Below are 24,180 nucleotides of genomic sequence, written 5' to 3' on the forward strand. Positions count from 1 at the left end.
TAGTTTAGAAACCGAATTTCCTGAGTTATCTCCGTCTCATCTAGCAGCTTCAGATAAAATCGTCTAGCTTGGCTCTGCTCTACACTCACTCATCTGGAAGCCCTACCGAGGAATGGGTGACCTGAGCGTGGGGAGGGCAGGTTCTTTCAAGAGGGTGTGGGAAGCCAGGGTGGTGGCACAGGTTTGTAACCCCAGAGGGGAAACCACAAGTTCGAGCTCAGTCTGGGCAATTCAGCGATTTAGTGATATCCTGTTTCAAAATTTTTTTTAAAAAGCGGGGGGTTAGGATGTAGCTCACTGGGAAGGGCGTTGGGTTCAGTCCCCAGGGATGGCCAAAAAAAAAAAAAAAAAAAAAAGGAGGCAAAGCGATTTATCATTCAAACAAGGCCAAACAACGCACCAAACAGCAGATCAATCAGTTCTTTCAGAGTGTGCCTAGAGATAGCCAATGGATTTCTCTAGGAATTCGGCAAGGAAAGAGGGCTGGCTGGGCGGTCCAGCAGTGCGACATAGGCCGGTCCCCGGGTGATTCTCTCAGGTCTCCCCGGCGCGCGGAGGCGCCGGGTCGTGCAGCGGCTGGCGTTCTGGGCGACTTGGGGCGCGCCGGGCGAGTCCAAGCTTGCCGGAGGCACCGGAGGAGACCTGGCAGGAGGAACGGGTTCGCACCACACCTCCGGACCCCGCTAGTCTGGCCGCAGGACTGGGTAGGGGCGGGGGGCGGGGAAGGGGCGGGGTCGGGGTCGGGCGGGCGCCTCCTATTGGCTGGCCGGCCTTTATAGAGTAGCGAGGCGGCGGAGAAGCACCTCCGCTGTCCGCGAAGAACCGCTCTAGTCCTTGTACCCGCCCGCCCGCCCGCACCCACCATGGCCACCATTCAGCAGCTGGCAGGAAGATGGCGTCTGGTGGACAGCAAAGGCTTTGAAGACTACATGAAAGAGCTAGGTGAGGCACCTGGCCCGGCAGCTCCAGCAACGTGGCACGCCTGAGGCCCTTTTGTCCCTAGGCCCCAGACAGCGTGCTGGGATCCCGGGTGAGCGCGGTGGAGATGCCGGCTCCGGGCGCCCGGGTCCCTCCTCCCTTCGTCTCTGCACCGTGTGGTCCCTGGGTGCAGCGCGGCGCGGCACCACGCGGCAGTGGCCGGGGGAGCGGGAGCAAAGCGCGCGCGCCTCCCGCCTCGAGACCGGGGATGTTCCTCCTCCGGGTCCTCCCAGCTCTTCGACTTACCCTCCTGGAGGACGCAGCCGGCCGCACGGCTTCCGCCCTTAGCGAGCCCACCCTCGCCTCGCCCGAGCCGAATTCTTCCTACTCCATCTGCGTAGCCCCCTTAACTTCCCCCACCGCCACCCCTCCCATTCCCCAGTGGCGCCGTCCTGTCTCTCCGACCTGACCCATCGCGGCAGCGCCCACTCCCCTTTCCTACCTGCCCTATCTTTTGTCCCTCACTGACGCGCAAGGCCCCCTCCCGGTCTCCACGAGGACGAGGACGTGGCTGGGTGAGGTCTCCTGTAGTGCTGAATGGGCTACAACTTCGGCCCCCACAGGCCTCTTGCCCGCTCTCACTGGGTGAGCCAGGCCTTGCACTCCCGGGGCTTCTCGGCCCAGCCTGGTGCTGACAGCGCTGACCACCTGCTGGCACTGCCCAGTCTGGCGCCCCAGTGGCAGTTGGGGCTGTGAGGAGAGCAACCAGACGGACCCTGACTGGGGTTATCTGCTGTCTCTGTGCTGCTCTTCTTTCCTCTGAGACTGGAGGGTGAGGGGCAAGGAAACAGTGGGCCTGGATGAAAAACTAGTCACATGCTGCTGGCCAGCGGCTCCTAACGACTGCAAGATGGGTGTGGTGCTGCAGAAAGCCTTTGACTTCTTAAAGGCTTCCAAGAGAGTCTCTAGGAAGATATAGGTTCTTTTTCTTAATTTAAATGGTGGTTCATGTCCTACTGCTGTCTTTTCCTAAACCGGTACAGCGGTTACATGCTGGATGAGACATTAGACAGATAACAAACAAGAATAGACGTTTGGCACAAGCCTCTAGAAAGTGAGATGAAGTTAGCATAGCGTGGATCCTCTCTGCAAGGGGGTTTCCACCCCTGCGGGACTGCTAGGATGAGAAGGCCATTTCAGAAGCTGGCATCCCAGAGAGGTTAACCTGACTGCTCTCCGGTGGTCACTAAATGACCCTCCACTGAGACCTTGTCACTGGATACTTCAGAGTCCCTCCTCCACTAGCCTTTATCCAAGACAATGGGGTTAAGGCTGGCATGTGGTGAATTATGAGTGTATTACCTTTTGCCCAGTAGAACAAAAATACAGTATTTGTCTTTTTTCACTGACAAAGATGGCTCTGAAAAAAGCTGTTTATTGCACTCATCCAAGACATACGATTTGTATAGGGGCACAGGTGTGAGGACTAGGTAGAGAACAGTTTCTCTTCCCACTGAGAGCAAATGTGTGCTTAGGATGGCTTGATTCAAGAGTTCTGGAATCATGAAGGTTGTCTATGCTCAACTCTTAAGGAACAATCAACGTATGGAAAGAACCCATTTATTTGTCCAGAGTGAGAGTAAATAATGAGTCAACTAACAAGGCCTTCTCAGCTGGCAAGAGAGAAGGCCCCAAGGGAACACTGAAAGCCTGCTGAGCGTTGTGACCAGGACAGTCCTGCTGTAGGCTGTTGTCTCGTTTGTAACATGGGTTGACCTTGGATCTGAGGTCCCTTATGAATGTTGACATAAAGGGGAAATACACCGATTATAAATTAATATGTAATTTAATAATGTGAAATTTCATAGCTGTTTGCAATAGTAAGAAATAGGCTGCAGAAAACTAAAAGTCAACCTTGAGGTATGTAGATAGATTATGTTTTGAGTACAATCACGGTGATAGTAAGTGGGAAAAAAATCTTACCCAGAAAAATACAAAGTAGTAGTTGAGTGGGGTAGCGCATACCTGTAATCCCAGCACCCAGGAGGCTGAGGCAGAAGGATTACTGTGAGTTTGATGCCAGTATGGGCTACATACTGACTTTAAGGCTATAAACCTTGTCTCAAAAACAAACAAACAAACAAAAAGAATATTATGGAGCTTTGAAATATTTTCTTTTCCAGGGTAAGAATGTTTCCATTTATTAACATCAGGATTGTGCTACAAACTCAAAACAGTGTGCTATTTGAATATCTAGCACAATAGGGATTGGTTTTTATTTTGTGTAGCCCGTTAATTATTTATCAGGGGCTTTCTATGTGTCAGCTTATGTGCCAGAGTTAGAATACAATGGTTGGCAGAATCCAGTGTATAGAAGAAGACTGAGCTAGCTCCTGAGTTTGCAACTTTGCACCCTTATCTTCAGCTTCTATCAATTGCTTTGAGTAAATGAAGTCAGGAAGAGAAGCTTCCCTGACTTCCTCAAGGCCATCAAAGCCCTGTTGTCTGTGCTGTTGATTCCTAGCGGCATGAACTTGAGTCAGTTACTTCAGCGCCTCCCATTCTCATCTCCAGTGGAGATAGCAATATCCACCTGGCTCAGGATTGTTGAGGCTAATATTAATCAATATGCATAAATATGCAAATAAGTGAAACTATGCCAGGCGTAGTGATGTGTAAGTCTTAGTCTTCTGTCGTTTAACGTGATGCACCATTCCACAGGAGTGGGAGTAGCTATGCGAAAACTGGGTGCAGTGGCTAAGCCCGATTGTGTCATCACTTGTGATGGCAACCACCTCACCGTTAAAACCGAGAGCACTCTGAAGACAACACAGTTTGCTTGTAACCTGGGAGAGAAGTTTGAAGAAACTACAGCTGATGGCCGAAAAACTCAGGTCAGCCATACCATGTTGTGAAATCACTGAAGCTTTTAGAATGATAGATTGTATAACATTTTTACTGTCTATAGTCAAAAACTGAAAGAAAAAATTATTTCCTGAGTTGAGTTTTGACAAACTAATAAAAGGACCTGCTTCATAGAGTAAATGTCTTTTTTGAGCTTCTAGATTGAAAAGCACAAACTACTTTGTGTTGACAAAGTAGACCTAGAAAAGAGAGGATGGAAAAAAATGTTGATTAAGGAGGTTATGAGCCATGGAAATGCTTGTGATGTCCTTTGGAAAGTTAGAAGTATACTTTGTTTTTGCAGACGGTCTGCAACTTTACAGATGGCGAATTGGTTCAGCACCAGGAGTGGGATGGGAAGGAAAGCACAATAACCAGAAAATTGAAAGATGGGAAGTTAGTCGTGGTGAGTGTCAAACTGCTTCTGTCTTACTGGGCTTCTTGCCTGCATTCATAGTTCCATAGCTGTTCTCTATCATTGATTATGAACAGGAGAGCTAAGTTTGGGAAGGAAAAAATGCAGAATAAAAATTAAATACAAGAACATTCATTCACAAAGCAGCCCTTGCTAATGTAGCAGGAGCTGGGCTTTGTCCTTACTGAGCTCCTGCACTGCCCTGTAATCTTGGAAGGCTACAAGCTGCTGTCTTGGGCATATGTACATTTTTTACATTTCTTTAAAACGAGAAATAATTTTGCCAAGACCAAATAAGTAATTTAAATTTTATCTGCAGCGCTTTGGTTTTCAGCAAAATGGTAGGATCTAGCTTATCTCAAACCCAGGATCCTAAAACATGTTTTCTCCATCTGTGGAATAGATTACAAGGTTTTGTAAGATTCCGATCCTAACATTGTATTACTTAATTACCAGTGCTCTGGAATGTGAGACAACTCTAACTCTAATATCTTTCTTTCTCCTAGGAGTGTGTCATGAACAATATCACCTGTACTCGGGTCTATGAAAAAGTTGAATAAATATTCCATCATCACTTTGGACAGGAATTAGCTTTGAGAATGAATAAGCTCAGTTCAATGAGCTAATCTCCAGACTTTTTTTCATTACTTTGGTCACTTACCTTTATCACATCTATTTCAGAGTGTTGTTTTAACCAAGATCATCTCTTTGTTAGTAAATAAATAAATGTGTTTATGCTAATAAGCCTTGTATTCTTTAATGTTTTAGGAAATTAGTGATACATTTAAATAATTAGGAATTTAATAAATTCTATGTAGTCTTGAGGCTGCTATATTAAAATTATATCCTAGTGATTTATATGTAGAGCGACTTTTGCAGCAAATAGAGTACCAATCATTTAAGTTTGCTCTATAGCAATGGTGGTGAACCTATGGTACACGTGCCTCAATGGGCTGCTTGTATCACTGAAAGCTGTAAAAGGTTTGCCATCATGGCTCTGTAGTATGTGAACGTTGTGGCAATCAAGATTTTTACATTTTTGGTAGAGATTTCTCATTGAAATATAGCTACACATACTTTATAATTTAAATATTAGAATCAAGATTAAATTAACCATATTGACTAAGTCAGACTTCAAATGGCATGCTTATAACAGCTGTTTAGGAATGCTGCAACGAAAAATCCCAATCTTACAAAACAACAGGAGAAACAAAACCTCTGTTCTATTTCTCAGACCCAAATACAAATATTCATCCACACTTGAGAAATAGATGTAGGCACTGGGCTAACACTTTGTGTACGTGATCCTCAGAGCAATGTTAGAGGGGCTGACCCTGTTATCTCTATCTGCAAATAAGAGAACAGGTATTTGGTTAGCCGTCTTGTTCAAGGACACAGGAAGTAGTGGAGTTGGATTGTGAAATTGTGCCTTGCTATGACCACTCAATGTATTTAATCATTCCACAACAGTGCCTCTTTTTAGCTTGTACAGAGACCCTGAGACTAAAGTCTCTGAATGTGCTCACTGAGACTTGTCTAAAACCACCCTCCATGTGCTGGATGTTAACTGGTAAGAATCTTCTCATAAGAATAACCCAGAACTGGCAGTCAGTGAGGGTCTCTTGCTGATGTTGTCACCCTGTGCTCTCCAGTGTGGAGCCACGAGCCCACGTGCCTGTGGTGCCCTGGAAATGTGGCTATTCTGGATTGAGAAGTATGTATGACATTGCAAAGACTTGGTATGAAAAAAATGCCTCAATGATTTTTTATATTGTTTACATAGTAAAGTAAAATTTTTGAGTATAATTCATTACCTAATTATATGCTAATAAGATTTTACCTTTTTCTAATCTTTTTAAGTATGGCTAGGAGAAAATTGAGAAATTTCGTGTGCTTGTATTTTCGCATCCATATTATTTGATTGGACAATACTGTTTTAGACTCCCTTTCTATATGAATTACCATCTTGCTGTTTTTAGAGGTTGGGGTTCCCCCCACCTTCTCTGCTTCTAATAATGCTAGGGTTCCCCCCACCTTCTCTGCTTCTAATAATGTTTATTTGACATTCTTCCCTGATTCAAACATTGAACCAAGTCTTTGAAATATTTTTTAATTCTCTGAACCATCCTAGATGATGTATATTAACTATGCTTTTCCTCATTATATAAATGAGGAAACAGGCTCAGTTTAGGTAACGGTCCCAAGCCAAGCAGCAAGTACAAGTCATAAGACAGATAGGAACAGCAGTTTATCTGACCATTCAACCTATGCCACGACCTACCATGTTCTAATGCCCGTATTGCTTCAGGTGTGAGTATTGGTTGAGGAACAGTAGGCCAACATTTCTTATTTGGCCTAGTTGCTGACATTTTGGTATAGGATTGTGGCAAGCATCACTGGACTCTTACCCCAAGAACATGGCCACAAAATGCCCATGGCACTCACCATTCTACCCTAAATACTCCATATATTTCCAAATGTCCTCTAAGGGAAGGGTACCATATACCAAGTTGAAAACCACAGGATGGAACAAGAGTATCCTAATTTTATGCTACCAAGTGTCAAACTTTTTCTATTATCTGTCCTTTCATGATGCCTCTTTATTAAAAGACCTAACACCAGTGCCTTCATTGAGTATTTGTATTTCCTCTTAGCTGGTAGTATGCTGGAATATATTATGTTTACTTCTACAACACACAGGATCTCCTGAGAGATTCATATTTACCCTAAACCTGTCAGATCTGATTTCTGTCCTACACTTCAATGCTTTGCTGCCAATAACCTACTAGATGTTTCAAACATACTAAAAGATTAAAAAACCTACTAAACATTTTTTTTATGAGTGTCTCATTGCAAACTAGTTCAATCTTTCTTAAATCTAATCTGTGGTGCTTAGGCTTTGAAGGTAGACAGCCTAGCACCTACCCCTTGCTTGCTGTTCTTTGGTAATTACATGATTTAAGGCATGCTGCTTAGCTTTTCTGAACTCTAGTGATATTCTTTGTCAGCGGATATAACATTACTTGACTCATGGAGTCTTTTTAAATATTAACAAGAAAATGTATGTAAAGCCCTTAATTACAGGGCCCAGAATGTAAAGACCTAAAGTCCCACCAGCACAGCTAATAGAATTTTCTGTGCTGACGATGGTAGACATACACTATGATACCTGCAGTGTCCACTGGGGTAGCCACTAGCCACATGTGGCTGGGGACTGATCACTTGACACTTGCAGTGCACCAGAGGAACTGAATTTCTCATTTTATTTATTTTAATTAATTAAAATGCACTGTAAATACCCATGTGTAGTTTGTGACTGCTGTTGTGGACAGAATGGGATGCTAATCTAATGCTTTCCAAAATCACACTTCTTATTTTTATTCTATACCCATTCCTCTTGTAGTATTCTACATTACAAGCAAAGGGAATGCCACTTTTCCAATTCCCAGGCTAAGTGCCTTGGAGTTATCTTTGATTTGTATCTTTCTTTCACATCTCACATCTAATCCATTAGCAAATTATTTCAAATTTACTTTCAGAATATATCTAGACTTCAACTGTTTCTCATCTCTCCTACACCTAACACCCTGGTTCAAAAACCACCATCATCTCTTCTCCCTCTGGGTCTCTGTCCTCCCAGAAGCTATCGTTTTATAAACAAGTTCGAATATAGATGTTCTTCCACTCATAGTAGAGTACATCCTGATAAATCTGTTGCAAGTTGAAAATATAAGTAAAAAATGCATACAATACACATAAAAAATGGAACAACACAGCAACACAGTGTGCTGTAGGTATCAGTTTACCCTACTAAGTGCCTGGCTGCCCAGGAGCTACAGCGTACTGCTGCCATACAGCATCCTGAGAGAGTCTCCTACCACATGTTGCTACACAGGGGAAAGGTCAAAATTACAAGTTTGAAACATGATTTCCATTGAAGGTGTATGGCTTTTATGCCATCGTGAAGTTGAAAAATCATTAAGTCAAGCCATGGTAAGTAAGGGGCCATCTAGATATCACCTCTCTGGTGGAAACTTTCCATCGGTTTCTCAGTTCAGGAGGAGTAGAAGTCAAAGCCTTTACAGGTCCTACATGGCTTTTTGCGTCTTCCAACCCCCAACACTTCTTGCTATCCCCTCTCATACACCTGCCTGTAGCCACACTGACCACTGGTGGTGATTTAAGTATGCTTCTGCCTCAGGACCTTTCACTTCCTGTCACCTCTGCCTGGAACAGTGTCCCCCTGGGATTCTGCAGCCCACGTTCTCTTCCTTCCTTCCATCCTTTTCTCGATTGCACCCTAGCAGCGAGTCATTCCCAGACCATGTTGTACCTAACAGCTCCCAGCCCCTCTCCTCATACTCTCAGTTCCTCTACACTGACTACACCAACCCTGACTCACGATATGTTTAGTTTCTAAATTGTTTTTGGTTATTATCTGTCTCCTCTACTGGAAAGTAAGCTCCACAGGGAAGCAATTGTTCTTACAGTGCTTTCTCTCTTAATTAGTAAAGAACCCAGTATACAGAAGATGTTCAATAAATATTTATTGAATGAACAAATTTACTAATAAATGAATGGTTTCATTTAATAATAGTATTTGAGACCCTTTATGATGATGCTTCCATTATTTGTTTTTTTTTGTTTTTTTTTTTGATGCCAGGGATCGAACTCGGGTCCTTGCGCTTGTGAAGCAGGTGGCAGAGCCACTGAGCTAAATCCCTGGCCCCCCATTATTTGTTAAGAATCTTATTTCTTAACTTTGTACAAATTTAATCAGGTCTTTTCCTTATCCCAGAAGCAGTATGCTTGATGACTGTGGAATGGAATGTTTGAAATAATAAGTAAGGGGTTCAGCACTTTGCCCTGTCTGGAAATCGGCTGCCTGATTTGGATCAGTGTGCAAGCTGAATACTCTGCTGCCAGGCAGTCTGTCCAACAGACTTGGACTTCAGTTGTTTGCGGAACATGGTACAGATGATTTACTGCAGGAAAGATTGTGTAACCTAAGTCAAACCCTTACCAGAGAGAAATGTACAGGATGGTGATGACAGAACTCTCGGATTATATAATTGACCCCTGCAAGGGCATCAACTCTTGCCTGCAAGCAGAGCTTGGGTGCCCAAAGATGAGTGATGTGGTGAATCAGGCTTCCAGGTCATCACAGGCACTCTTCAGACTGGCTGTAGGTTACACCCAGGAGCTTTTAGGTTGCACTCATTTAAACATTTATTCAGTGTTTTCTTGAGTCTTAACCTCTTCAATTGTTTTCTCAACACTCTGCTGTTTGACATTGTGCTATGACAATAAAAAGGCCAAGAACCATCCTTTTAGCTCCTAGAATAGGAGTCTTCCAAGTCTACTTACGCTATTACTCAATCCTTGCTCATTATAAATAAATGCCTATTAATGTCCATTTATCTCAAGTTCACTTTTAAGTTTATAAGAATAATAATTATGACTTGCCCCTAGGTTCATGGACTCACTGGCCCTTTTTTGTGCTGTCCTTTGAGAACGGACTGCTCTTTGGCGGGTCGTGTGCGATGTGGGTTGGCGGGAAGAACTGTGGAAGCTGATGAACTGGTTTAAGAAGCTGGCATATTTTGAAAGGCTGTGAAAGGCAGAGTGGTGTGACTTGCTGCCAATCACACCACGGCTGGGGAATCACAGGAGTCTTGTGACATCTCTCCTGTCAGGCTTTGTTACCAGATCACTGTGTGCTTACAATGCAATCCCTGACCTCCTCCCACTGGTGCCTCCATACTCCCTCCCACACTGCACGCTTTGGAAGTGTCTGAAAGAGGATAATAGATCTTGAAAAGAGCACTTTTTAAAGGTGTTGACAATGCAATGACAGAGGACGCAGATAGAGGAGGGGCAGTGCTGGATCTCATGGCACCTGCCTCAGAGTGTGAGAAGATAGAACATCCGAGATTCAAACAAAGGATGGAGAAAGATAAATGCAGCCAGAAAAAACACAGAGCAAGCTGATACAGAGGGGAGAAAGGTAGAAGCTGCTTTATAAGGGGTGGGCAGGAATGGCCTCCCCGAGAAGAAGGTGTTTGAACAAGCCCTGAGTGAGAAGCAGGGATGAGTGACTATCTAAGCCCAGGCTGTTCTAGGCAGGGGACTAGCAATCAAAGAAAGCCTGGGGCCGGGGATTTAGCTCAGTGGCATTGTGCCTGCCTTGAAAACGCAAGGTCCTGAGTTCAATCCCTGGTACCAAACAAACAAACAAACAAAAAAGGGCCTGAATGAGGACAGACAGAGCTACAGAATGACAGAGCTTGTTGAAAGAGGAGCACGCGGGACAAGATGTAGTCTGAGATTTGTGGGGAAACAGCGTGTGTGGGACTCTTGTCGTTAGTAGGAAGGGATTTGAGACCATGGAGGGTCTCAAATCGGAAGTGAAAATTCAATGGTTTTTAAAAAATACTGTAGATTTACTTTCAGTAAGAGAAACTAGTACTGGGCGGGGGATTTAGCTCAGTGGTTCCGGCGCCTGCCTCCCAAGCGCAAGGTCCCGAGTTTGATCCCTGGTACCAAAAAAAAAAAAAAAGAGAAACTAGTACTTGGAATAACTCTAAGAATCCCTGGAAATAGTGGACAAAATACTTTTAAAATATTTTAAAGTGACAAAGAGTTACTAAATTCATCAGCTATTACTGTTCCCAGATCTGGGAATCTAGAAAAGGAAGTCCAACTGACAGGGCTGGTTTTGTGCTGGAACACGTATTTGTGGATGTAGAAGTGATTGAGGAGCTGAGTTGAGCTTTGACACCTTAGGAAACAGTTGGGCTTTTGTTTGGTCATAGACTGGCAGGCTGGGTGCAAATTCAGTTATGAGGAAGTCATCTGAGTGCTGCTTACACCAGCAGAGAATTAGAAAACACAAACTTTCTAGAAATAGAGGATTGATGAAATGGTCTTGATACATCCATCTGATAAAATACTAGCAGGTTAAAAAGATAAAAGGATTTATAATAGCTTGGGAAAAAAGGCTCATAAAAGCTTGGGAAAAATAGTGTGTTATAAAGTGAAAAAACTGATTATAAAATATTATAAGCATTATTGTCTCGTTTGTATAACAATATGCATATTTATGTAGAAAAATGTAGAAGAATGTTAACATTGGTTATTGCTTGGGATTTTGGGTGACACTGAATTCTTTATTTACTTATCTATATTAAGAAAAATGGATAAATATTTCAATACAAAGAAGTTTAATTTATGTTTTCAAGATAAATTTATACTAGAAAATAGTACAGAAAAGGTCAAAGAATAAAATAAATATACCTGGAAATCTCACTTCAATAGAAAATTTATATTTATATTTTGTGTGATGTATTCAAATAATTCTTTATATGTTTATATGCATATACACCCAAACATTTTACGTGGGATCATCAACATAGTATTCTACTGCTATTACTTGTTTTCTACTAAACCCAAATATATATACATATATATATTCATATTGTGCTTTTACTTCATAACATCTAACTGTATGTCAACTCTATTCTATTTGAAAATTTCCTTAGCAATTGATTAGTGTTTAAGATTTTGAAAATGTTTCAGGATTACTAACAATGGTTCAGTGAATATTCTTAAACACTGATGTAATAAAATTGTATTCAAATATTTTTAAAATATTTGCTGTTCAGCTAGATTCCCTCAGTTAGCACTTACTAGCCTGCCTCACAATACAGGCCTCATATTGCCTGGCTGCAGACCAAGCTGGTCTAAATGTTGAATGTTAGAGAAACTGCTACCTCACAAAATATTTTACCACCAGCAGGCGTTTCAATTCCTTTAACTGAGGATGCATCTTTTCCTTTTTGCATTAAATATCTGAAGTTTTAGAATTGTTTATTCTAAGGTCAACTCCAACGGAGAAGTTAAAGAACAGTATCTTATTTATAATAGACAATTTTGATCTTTTTCAGGTGTTGGTCTTCATGTAAGGCCTTGGTATTTATTTGAACTCAATTCCAGGGGCCTTCATCCTCAGTTTCACCCATGTGATGGCCCTGCATGACCTGTGCATGGTCTGTCTCACAGCTGTGCATATACCTATGCACTTATACAACTGAGGCCCTGATTCTTGGTTTAGTTTGCTTTTTGCTTTACTGCTAGTTTATCAGTTCTCTTAAGTAGATGATTACAGAAAGAAAACAAGGAAGAAAAGTCCTGGAGGTATGTTTCACAGCTTCAAAAGTAGCAATGAGGAAAGCATTCACACAGAAAAGTTACATACAAGAGAACAAAGACTTCTTTCATGATTTTAGGCAGAGTTGATTTGACAAAGATTTTCAGCAAATCACATAGCCAAATATAGAAATTAAGCTTGCTGATTCAGTCTACTGCATTAACCACTAAACTCAGCTTCCTGCTTTAAAGACACAGTGACAGGACGGAAACACACACACACACACACACACACACAGAAAAAGAAAGAAAGAAAGTAAAAGCAAGCCACCCTTTCTGGAATATGGCCAGTTCTGGAGGTTGCCCATATAATGTGTCATTTTATAAGATGTGTACCACACCCAGAAACCTTGGAGAGACTGAAATGAGGTCATCTGAAAACTTTCTGATTTTAGCATACCAATGGAAGTATACTTAAACACTTTATTTTTGAAAGAGACAGTAATTCTAGGATCCCAGAACACTTAAATCGTGTCAATTTGGCATATTTGGGTAGATGATGTGGGAATGGCACTCTTCAGATTCCATGTAACAGAGTACAAGGACACATATTAAAATAAGAAATAAGGCACCAGACCAGAATGAGACAACACAAGGTCAATGAAGGCAATAAGTTCAAGAGATAATTTCAAACAAATATTTCAGAGCATTTTCCAAGGAGAGAATCACATTGTCAGTAATCATGTCTCTTATTTCATTATGCCTAGATCTGCATACCTGGAGTGATTCTTTCTGGATTTAAGAGAAATACCTTTTGTATACCAATAATAAATTTATATATAACTTACTTATCACATATAACAAGTTAGCTGTTCCTTACTGTATTAGCTATGATCAGTTAATTCTACGGGTCCTACTCCAATGTCTGAAATGGAAAAATAGATGGATGGAGGAATTGATGGATTGATTCATTCATTCATTCATTCACTCAGTTTACTGAATATATGTTGAACCAGACATAGTGCTGAGGGTTGGGCTTACAAAATCAAATAAGGTGAAAATTCTTTATCTTCATAGGGCTTAGAGTCTGGAGGGAGAATAAAACTAAACAAAAGTAAAATAATGATTTATGTATTTTATATAACAAAGTATAATTTACAATAAATTATAATTAATTTTATTATTATAGATGGATTTAATCCCGTGAACAGACTAAATATGGTGTTTGATAGAGACCAACAATAGGAACCAGTAGCGGGTAGGTTAGGAAAAGCCTCTCTAGGAGGGAAAATTTCAAGCTGAAACCTGAAGGAAGAAAAGGAACCAGGCATGAGAAGCGATGCTGGGAAGGGCATTTCCAGCAAGTTATAAGTGCAAATGGCCCAAGGTGTAGAGAAGTTGGTGTGCAGCTAGGCAGGGCACCCGAGAGAGGGGAGGAGGGAGCTAGAGACTGTGAACATCAGGTGGAGTCCTGCCAGGGCTCAGAGTCACAGCAAAGACTAAGGATTTCAACCAAGTCCACTGGAGAGTCATAGGGTGATTAAAACTAAGGGAGCGTCAGAGGTAAGTACAAACACTCATCTTCCATTCCTGTGGATCAGATCTATTTTAGAATTCAGAATGTGTCTTGTATTAGAGGAAGTTAGTACAGGGTTGACATCCCTAATCTGAAAATGTGAAATCTGACGTGCTCTAAAATCCAAAGATTTTTGAGCACCCCACTGGAAAATCCCACACCTGACCTTATGGGATAGGTTGTAGTTAAAACACAGGTGCACTAAAAATACTGCATAAAATCATCTTTAGGATTTATGGATAAGATGAATATAAAACATAAATGAATGTCATGTTTATAACTGGATATCATCCCCAAGGTATCTCATTATGTACATGCAAATCTTTTAAAAATGTGAGAAAACTTGAAACACATCTTATCCTTAGAATTTCAGATAAGGGATACTTAATCTGTATAATGCTTATATTATATCTACTTATTAATCCTATATTATATAATTCTCCCAGAGATATCTGTGACAATACCCTACAGTCAAATGCATTAATATTATCTGTGGCAAATATTTGCACTATGTGAGCTGAAGAAAAATTGTTCACAGACCTCCATCAGTTCACCCAGACTTCACTCCCAAAGGAATTCAGGCCTGATTAGGTTTTCCACCAGCTAAATTGTGGGGGGAAATCAGTTTTCACAGCTTTTGGGAATTTGGGCCAGTAGATAAGAGGTTGTAGACTTGTAATTATTCCCTTTTTTCCCAATTACTTTGAATACCATTGTTTCGCCATTGATTCAACAAATATATTTTTAAAATAACTGATATTTCTTTTAAAATCTTTCATCTTTTTCATCTCTTAGTATATATGCTGCTGAAGTGAGGGCTTTTTCAACTCTTAAATGACAAAAGTTGTTTATATTTTTGGTGTTCAACATGATGTTTTGGTATTTTTGACTGCTGTGGAATGGTGAAATCAAGGTAATCAGCATATGCATTGCACCAGGTACTTATTTTGGAGGAGTGGTAACATTTAGAAATTATTTTGTTAACAATTTAAGTAAGTAATGTATTGTTATGAACTATAGTCACCATGTTGTGCAATGAATCACTTGAGCTTACCCATATTTTCTTAATAGGAAAATGATTTTTGAAGGCACAGCTATGCAAGTTTGAAATGTTAGTATTTCTACCATTGTAATAAGATAACTAACAAGAAGTTAACTACAGAAACAGCAGCCAATCCCAACCATAGGTCAGCACAAGGCATCTCCATATGAAGGCTAAAGTAGAGGCATCTGGTATCTAGTTTTTAGTAAGAGAGCAGTGAGGTGCAGGCATCTACAGCAGGTTTCCCTGAAACTCTTTCAATGTGGTAATATCGTGCAGACCCACTGAGAAATTTCTGGTATTCACATTTGCTTTTGCTTATTAAGGAATTTATCTATCTATGGAGAAGTACTTGCTGGGCAGCATTTAGACGAAATACTGTACTGCCTACTTTAGATACTTTCTGTTCAAATAATGATTTGTAATACTCTTCTTACAGTAGTGCCAGATACTAAGTTTAAAATTCCACCTGCATAACTTCATTTAACAATGGAAAATGAGATAGATATGTGTTATTTCCATTTCACAAGTAAAGAAGCAGAGACTGAAAAGCAATTCCAAGAGGGCTCCGCAGCTGTGCATGTAGTGTCAGGCATGCCTGGGTCTTCCACCTTACCCCTCCATGCTTAGGGTAGCAAACAACCAATGACTGTCTGGTGTAGGGCTGTGAAGACTCATGTCCCTTACATAGGTTTAGGACAGCTCTGAGCTGTGACTGGCAGTCTGAGTTGTCCCAGGATCAAGCTAAAAGACAGCTTTCCGCAGAACTTTGCCTGAGATCACACCCTGCCTTTGTTTCCCCTTTTTCTCTCTCAGCTTCCTCTACTCCAATACCCTGAAAGCTCTCTCCTGAGCACCTCCTTTAGTAAATTGCACTGAAATTCTTGTTTCAGTGTTTGTTTCTGGGGAATTCAGTCAGAATAACCCTGCTGAGCCCTGGGGAATTCCTGACCCATAGAAACCCTGAGAGATAATTAAACAATTGCTGTTTAACCTTGGTTTGGGGTGATTGGTCATGCAGCAATAGTTAGACAGAACTCCCACTACACAGTGCCACAGTAGATTTCTTCCTGCCTTTCCATAAAAAGAACCATGAATCACTCTATATAGGGCTTTCCCTTCTTGCTGTAGGTCAGCATCCCACACCATATCAGAGGCCTACAGAGTGTCTGTTCTGCTGATATAACCACCTTGAGCTAAGGGGCACCCCTTTTTGATAAAGGAAATGTGGTAATGAGTATATAACAATGAAACCCTTGGTCCTACCATGAACTACTTCACTGAACAATTTCTAGCCTAATAGTGCATAGAAAGTAATCTCAGCTCTTAGGAAAAGTAAGGACTGGGGTATGATTCCTCTAGGACGTGGTAAGTAGCATAAAGCTATACCTGTTACATACCTCTGAGTGTTCAATAGGAGCAATATACAGGTTCAGGAACTAGAGCTAGGAAGAGGAGTGGCCTGTTCCTTACTCTCAGAAACCTCCTCGCCCCTTTGGGTATATCTTTATAGTTTTTTCTCCATCCCTCTGCTTTGGGCCACTTTCAGCAGCTGGCAGCTGTGGCTTTTCTTGGCAAGACTGTCCTTGTACTGCCAGAGCCATGTTACTTGCAGGTAACTGGCAGTGGTGAGTTTATGCTTTCCTTTGGGTGCCATGTGGGAATATGAAACTCAGCTCTCTTGTATAGACTGGGGCAACTCTGATGCTGATTTCCTGAGTTGCACCTAACATCTCATCTTTGCTTGACTTCTTCCTCTACTTCAGAGGAACCTGACCTTGCTTACTTATCCAAGGTAACACACAGAATAAATAGTGAGGTTTGCTACATGGAGTGAATAAATATACAGAGCTCTCAGTTAAATTTGAATTTTAGATAAATACAGATAATTTTTTTAGTATAAGTATGTTCTGTGTGGTATTTTGGACATACATATACTTAAATTTATTAATCATGTATCTGAATTTCAGATCAGACTGAGTATCCCACATCGCATGAGGTAACCCTAGTCAGGACGCTAATCCAATTCTAATTCTAATCCTTATGATTTTGTGTTTTTAAAAATTAATAAATCATTTTAATCTGTAAATAAATTCAATGCATATATGACAAAGTTTGAAATATTATATAGTACATGGTATGTGCCCCCTCCCCTCCACTATCCTTGTAGTCAACCATTCAAGTCTTCTTTTTAGAGACCACCTGGTAAGCTTTTTCTTCTTTATTTTCTAGCAATAATTTTTGTAAATGCAAGCATAACTGAATATGCATCTCTGTACCCTGCTTTACTACTTTTACAACTGTTTTGGAGATAACCCCTTACCAGCATTCATGGGTCTGCTTTATCCCTTTTAATAATTACATTTACCTAACATAGGCTCAAGGAATCATCATTTTTTCCAGTCATTTGCTCTTATAGATAACTAAAGTCCAGACTGTGCCATTTCTTTTCATCTAAGGGGACTGGAGTCTATGTACAAATGTGGACCAGCAGATTGAGCTGCTAGATGCTACTAGTGCAATGAGGAGAGATGTAGGTTGCTTGACGATAAGGCAGTGCAACGGTTCAGCAGATGTTCTTTGACGTTGAAAACTTTTTTTCCCCCTTATCAGTATATGGGAATTCTTTGAGTGAATATGAATACATGTTTGCACTGAATCCTTACAGTAAATCTCCTTCCCCCAGAATCTAATAATCTTTTGACAATATAACTATTACCATCACTCACAATAGGGCTGGGAATTCAGGGCATTCTATCTAATTTCATCCGGGAATGAGTGTATTTTCTCTAAGTAAGTATTCATAATGGAGTGCTGTTGCTCACTCCCACAAAGACAGGAGTCTATTGTAAATGGACTGGTTCTGGGACCAGCAGAAGGGCCTGTAAATCAGTAGCACATCTTGCTAAAAAAGCCACCTCAGAGAAATTGAACAGATATGAGGCAAGTTTATGGAAAGCTATTTGGCTAATAGGTAATGGAAGGAGAGATTCATTACACAGAAGTCACGGGGTCCTCCTCTGCTCAGGGTGGTGACACATGAAAAATTCATGGCTTCGAGAGGTTGACCAGAGCACATATTTTAGCATACAGTCAGTCACAGGGAGGTTTTGGTGACTGAAAACATGGTAGGCAACAGGGAGTCATGGGTGTTAGTATGCATGAAAGTATTATCATACATTGGCCTTTATTTGCTGCAACTCTCATTAGGTTAGACATGCTCCTTGCCCTAAGTTTACAGTCATAGAGTAACATGGAAGTAAGTGTCATCTAAACAAACATAAAGATAATTTCAAATAGAATTCACATATATATTATATACAGAGATATATTATATATGGCTTAGATTATTTTTAAATTCTGTAATTCTTTGCTAGTCAAGTATATAGAATAGATTCTGACATAACTCTCAACAAAGGAAGGCTAATGTAGTTAAGAATTTAATTAAAAGGGGAAGATCATAGTTTTTATTGCTATACTATGTTTCTTCATTTTCACTATTAATATTTTCACTGCTTTAAAAAACCACTGTCGTGATTTAAGGAAGAAATAGCTTTGAAACATTAGGTAAGCGTGTGGATTTTTAAATTGATTTTGATGGTAAAATTATGATTTGGGAAAAGAACACTGGCAGAGCATTGCCTTCTTATTTTTAATCCTCTTTTATTGGTATAGAGGAATAGTTATTCTCTGAATTATGTGCCTGGGATGTGGGCTCTCACATTTTAGTTTATAAGTTAAATAAACAACACAGAAACCAAAGAATCTTGGCTCCTCAGATGTAAGAAACTTCTCAGCTACAGGGGTTTACTTTAGCACTTCCTCAAGAAGTGCTACTGTAAATATACAAACTCAAGCCACCCACTTGCAAATAGTGCTTGAATGCCAAGTGAAGAAATCTCTTCATTGAGTCAGGAGGGGCTAGCATGTGAAAAAAAAGTGGTTATTCTAAAAGAAACAACAAAAAGACATTGATTTATTTTTTCAAATAATGCTCTGGTTATTACTAATCTGCCTATGCTCCCATTTCTTACTTCTTTCTCTTTCTAGGGTATTTGTTCTTCACTGTTTCCTCGCTAGGTAAAATTAAAAATGGTAAAAACAGTGTAAATTTTCTTTATTCCTAAAACTCACTTTCCCATTTTCATTAGTCTAGTATCACTCTTCTTGTTCTCATGTGTCATGGGATCAAATAAACCCCAAGCTCAGATTGGTGGGAACTTAAAATGTCATTTGTTTAAAAAAAAATTCAGGAGAAATACATTTAGAATCTGAGGGGTTTTAGGGCTGGAAATAACCTTTAGAGAATTCTTCCCCATATCAAATATTTGAATCTCTCCTGAAAGTGTTAGAATTGTTAAAAAGAAAATCTTAGCTTTGTGAATTAAGTTGTTAAGTCTACTCCCTTCCTACTTTTGAAATACTAAATTATCAATGACTAACATTCAAACCAATAATGACTGAAAATACCATAAGTCAATTATTGTGCATACCACATAAAATAACATTATATGTCACTGCGTAAGTTAAATCCATGATTTTTTTCTCATTAAAAACAAGTCTTTCTTTGCGAAAGATAATCTGCAGGTATACTTTTTTCTATTTTCTGTGTTCTCATAGCATTGAGAAAACAGATATCATCTCTAGTTTTCTAGTCTTGTTTTGGTTCAAATCTCCAAAGGAATTGAGCTGAGAACTTGAAAAACATAATTAGTAGAGCAAATAGAACAAGAAAAAGTAGATACAATAAACTATAAATAAAAATTCTGAAGCTACAGGAAAACTTAGATATCATCTAATAAAATATCTTCATTTCATAAGATGAAGTAAGGGAAGATGTGAAAGCCTTATGTCACTCGTCCAGTGATACACAGAGGGAAAATGAAACCTTTGCTGGTCTCATTCTCTTGCTTTCTAGACCAGAGCTGGCGGATGAAAGATCTCAAGAAATATGTTAATGCAAGGTATTTTGCCTTTTCTTGGTTCCTGAAAGCTTGCTTAGTAGGCCTTTGGATTTGACAACTTAATTTCATTTTTTCCTGTTCTTTTTTAACATTTTGCATAACAGTTAATTCCAATTTAAATTCTTTCAGTGCCAAAGTTATAGGAAATATAGTATGTCTCTACTGAACAACTTCAATTCTCAGACAATGCTCATGTCTGGAAGGGATTCCAGAGTCTTCCATTTTTTAGTTATTTGCAATAATGAAAAATAGTAGTATAGGTAACCCAAAATCATTAATAGTTCTTGAGTGTTATAGTCCAGATCTGGAATGCCTTCCAAAGGCTCATGTGCTGAAGGCTTGGTTCTTAGCTGGTAGTGCCATTGGGAAGTGGTGGGAAACTTTGTAGGTGGGGATTAGTTGGATGAAGGAGGTCACATTTGTCTCCACTTTCTTCCTCTCTTTCTTTCTCTCTTCTTTCTGGCTTCCATGAGGTGAGCAGCATTTTGCTGCCACACATTTCCACCGTGATAGACTGACTGCTTCATCAGAGGCTCAAAAGCAAGGAGGCCAAAAACAATAGGCTGAGACTTCAGAAACCATGAGTCAAAATAACTCCTTCAAGTTGTTTTACTCAGATGTTTTGTCACAGCAATAGAAAGCTAGCATATTGAGTAATTTCAAACTAATTTAAATGTGGAAATTAATAACTAAGTTAACATGAGATAAGGCATATGTGCCAAAATGTTCAAAGCCTTGCTTTCAAAGTGATGTGACTTACATAACTCCATCTAGCACTGCCTCTATAGCTCATAAGAAAAACGTAGAGATGTTCTAGAATATTCATCAGATAGGAGATATCTAAGCAGTAATTTCTTTTTAAAAGAATATTCAGTATATGTAGGAAAGGAGATTGTAGAGTTGGTTGACCTGTGATTTTAAAAGTTTCTAGGGTAAGCCTCAATGGGAAATGTTCAAAGAACCAAAAGGAATGATCACCTATAATTACTTCTAGGACTATTATTTAAGACTGTCCCTGTTAACATGGGTGCTCATTACCACCTCTGTATTATTTTTTCAAAATGCATTTGATTTTCATGAATCTTCTCTTTTAATTTTAATAGTTTTCTGATTCTCACTGCTTCCTAAGAGTTGAGGTAATCTATTGTTTTTATTTAAAAGGATCCAAATATCGTTTCTTCACAGATTTTGCATATTAAACTGACTACAAATCATTGAGAGTTTACTTTTAAAATGAAATCCCACATTCTACACACAGTTTCAGTGTCTTCCTAGTGGTTCTAACTTCACTGCAGAAAACATTCTCAGTCTTTTCTGAAAACAGTTTGTAAGATTATGTAAGTATATGGGAAATAAAAAGAGGTTGATGCAACTGGTCCTCCTTGTTCAACTGTCTTAAAGATCTACAGGGGGTTGGACTGAGCTGTGGTAGGTCATAGAAGTCCTTAAAAGATTTTTTTCCTTATTGCTGGGTGGGAAGATTATACATGGATGAAGTTCTTCCTCATTGTCCTTAGTGGCATATTTCCAGATTCCTTAGAATCCGTGTTTTTTAAAGAATCATTTAACCTCCTAATATATTATTTTCTTTAAATTAGTATAGGATCCCAGAACCACAAATCTTTATAGATAATTTTTTTATTTACTAGAAAGCAGTTTTTCTTTTGTCTACAATCTTTGCTCCTTCAGGCCATTCCCACTTCCCCTTCCCTGAATATCCCATTTCCCAGTTTTTCACCACTAGGTGTCATAAGTATTCATATAAATGCCTTAAAGGCATAAAAATAAGCTTTCTCCTAAAATGTGTCCATATATTTTGGCTTTCCACATAAGGTCTTATATTGCTTAGGTCTACATATTAGCTTACACTTACATGGGATTCCAACTCAGAATTGAAAGTTCAAGAAAAGTCTTAAAATCAAGGAAATACAAAATGGGGGGGGGCAGTCCCACAATGGAAATGAGAACCTTTGAACTGTGCAGAACTCATTGCTCCAAGATCCTCATCCCCCAAGTGTTCCCTGAGGTGTAATTTATGAGATTCACAGGCAGCTTCCTCTTTTAAGGATGGGCTCCTGAGGAGCAGATTGAAAAATCCATTAGGCATCTTTTCATTACTTTTTAAGAAGGAAACACATAAGATACCAGAACCCTCTTTCATTTTACTGATTTGTGTTTCAGTTGAGGGGACTGACACATTAAAACAGTATGGATTTTTGCAGCTATAAGGACCATTAGAATGATCAATTCTAACCTTTTTTATGTTAGGGAAATGATCCACAGAGTGGCTTACTCATTGTCCTAGGTTGGTAGCAGAATAGGCCCTGTACATACATTTCTTGCACTCCTAGATTTTACTTATCCTCTCTATACCTATTACTATTCTTGAAATAGATCCATGTATTTATTCTAGAATTTTGGAAGAAAAATTATGAAGCAAGATATTCCTTAGATTATGCTTAAAAATGCACTTAGCTCAGTAAGCCTCATTGGTGGTGATTTAATATTAAAAGCATCAGGTTATTCATTATTGGCACAACAGAAATACACTTTATTACTCTGATCACACAGGGTTTTTTGTTGTTGTTATTGTTATTTTTGTGGTGCTAGGGAATGAATCTAGGTCATTACACAGATTTTGCAGATTGAATCTTAACACAGAATGATGGAATAGCTTTTCTTTGCATTGAAAGTCAATCAGATCCATATTCATCTTTCAGTAAGCTTATTTATTTAAAGGAAAGTGATTGGAGTTGATGAAAAGATATAGTCAATCCACTGATACTCTACATCAAAAAATCTTACTGTTCTCAAGATGAAAAGGAAATTATCTTAGTTATTTGAATACAAAAATGGTGAAAAATTATAGTTTCAAAATAGTATCATAAAATTCTTGATTTCTTTCTTTATACACTTTTTTGGGGGATGGGTAGAGCTCATTTAGAGGCCTGCAGAGCCCATGTCCCTTGATGCTCATCCAGTTCCCAAAAAGAATAGCATGCAGGCCTCTCTAGTAAACATAGCTTTTTTCTTCATTTTGATGGAGATTTCCATGATAAATCCAGGTACAGAATTTCTTTGGAATAAAAATTTTCACCTGATTATAACACTGAATAATTCCTTTGGCTAAATTTTCTTTTATTTTTAGAGAGTTAAATTTATTATTTTTTTTCCATTAAGTTTATTGGTACACTTTTGGTATAAAATACAGTTACATTCATCATTGAGAACTTGTACCTTTACATGAGTATCTTGGTTCTTATTTTTTTCCCCTTCCCTTGCCCTCCCTTTACCCCCTCCACCCTTCCCTATTTGCAAAGACATTGTTTCCATTTTTTTCTTTTCATATTTTTTTCTTTCCCTTTTTTCCCTTCCCCTATCCCTCACAATTCCCTTGCTCTTTCAGACCTTTGCTCCCTGTTACACAATATCAGTTATGCATTTTTTAAATTATAATATTAAGATCTAAGAAACATTACCACAGATTTTACAGAATTTAAAAGGATATAGAAATCATATTACAAAAATCTTTTTTGAAATAAATTTGACAACTTCTAAGAAGTACCTTGGAAGACAAATTAATGAAACTAACTCTGGAGGAAATATAAAATTTGAATAGCACCTATTAAAGAAAGTATATTCCTAGCTTGAAAACCTATGTATATGACAACAGCAGGCTCATAAACATTTTAACTGATAAATTATATCAAACAATTAAAGCAGAAAAAAGAAGGAACACTTCTCCCCTCATTTTAGGAAATCAACATTGTGCTAATTCTAAAACTGGATAAAGATAATAGAAGATAAAAGTATGCACATAGATAGAAATTTGTTTAACAATACAAAACTATTAGAAGTCAGATCTGGCAGGATGTAGAAAGTGGTTTTGTTATAGGGATGGCAGTGTTGGTTCCGCATTGGAAGATCCACCCCCAAAAGTCACCATTTTAACAGAGGAAAGGAAAAAGCCATATGATCCTGTCACTAGTTGGAGAAAAAGTATTGGACTAAATTCTACAGCTGTTTATGGTAAAAGCTATCAGAAGCCTAGAAGTAGAACAGAAACTTCTCAACAGATTAAAGACATGTACTCCATACTTCCAGCGAGAATGCCTTATATAAATGGAGAAGATACAATGCTTTCTCCTTAAGGTGGGGAACAAGGGCAGATATGCTTACTCTTTATCTGTCCACTAAACTTTGAAACCTAGGC

The 24,180-nt window shown here is 39.4% G+C and overlaps 1 protein-coding gene and 1 long non-coding RNA gene across 3 annotated transcripts; one reads left to right on the top strand and one right to left on the bottom strand.

Annotated features, from left to right (window-relative positions):
* Positions 1-357: 357 nt before the first annotated feature.
* LOC147824170 (uncharacterized) lies at positions 358-1,809 on the bottom strand. Its single transcript, XR_015442758.1, has 2 exons — positions 1,421-1,809; positions 358-642 (listed from the first exon to the last, which is right to left on the bottom strand). It is a non-coding gene; the product is annotated as an uncharacterized LOC147824170 (long non-coding RNA).
* Positions 639-4,981, top strand: Fabp5 (fatty acid binding protein 5). 2 transcript variants are annotated; one of them, XM_004842005.4, is made up of 4 exons: positions 639-942; positions 3,640-3,812; positions 4,127-4,228; positions 4,744-4,981. In XM_004842005.4, the coding sequence occupies exons 1-4, from the start codon at positions 864-866 to the stop codon at positions 4,795-4,797; spliced, it is 408 nt and encodes a 135-aa protein (XP_004842062.1). In that variant the 5' UTR covers positions 639-863; the 3' UTR covers positions 4,798-4,981. The 2 variants fall into 2 exon arrangements, with proteins under 2 accessions (XP_004842062.1, XP_021111648.1); XM_021255989.2 differs by lacking the exon at positions 3,640-3,812 and having other exon boundaries at positions 818-942.
* Positions 4,982-24,180: the final 19,199 nt, after the last annotated feature.

The sequence above is a fragment of the Heterocephalus glaber genome, unplaced genomic scaffold (genome assembly GCF_053883595.1).
Source record: "Heterocephalus glaber isolate CG9 unplaced genomic scaffold, H.glaber_assembly_v1.0 deba00001553, whole genome shotgun sequence".
Lineage (NCBI taxonomy): Eukaryota > Metazoa > Chordata > Mammalia > Rodentia > Bathyergidae > Heterocephalus > Heterocephalus glaber.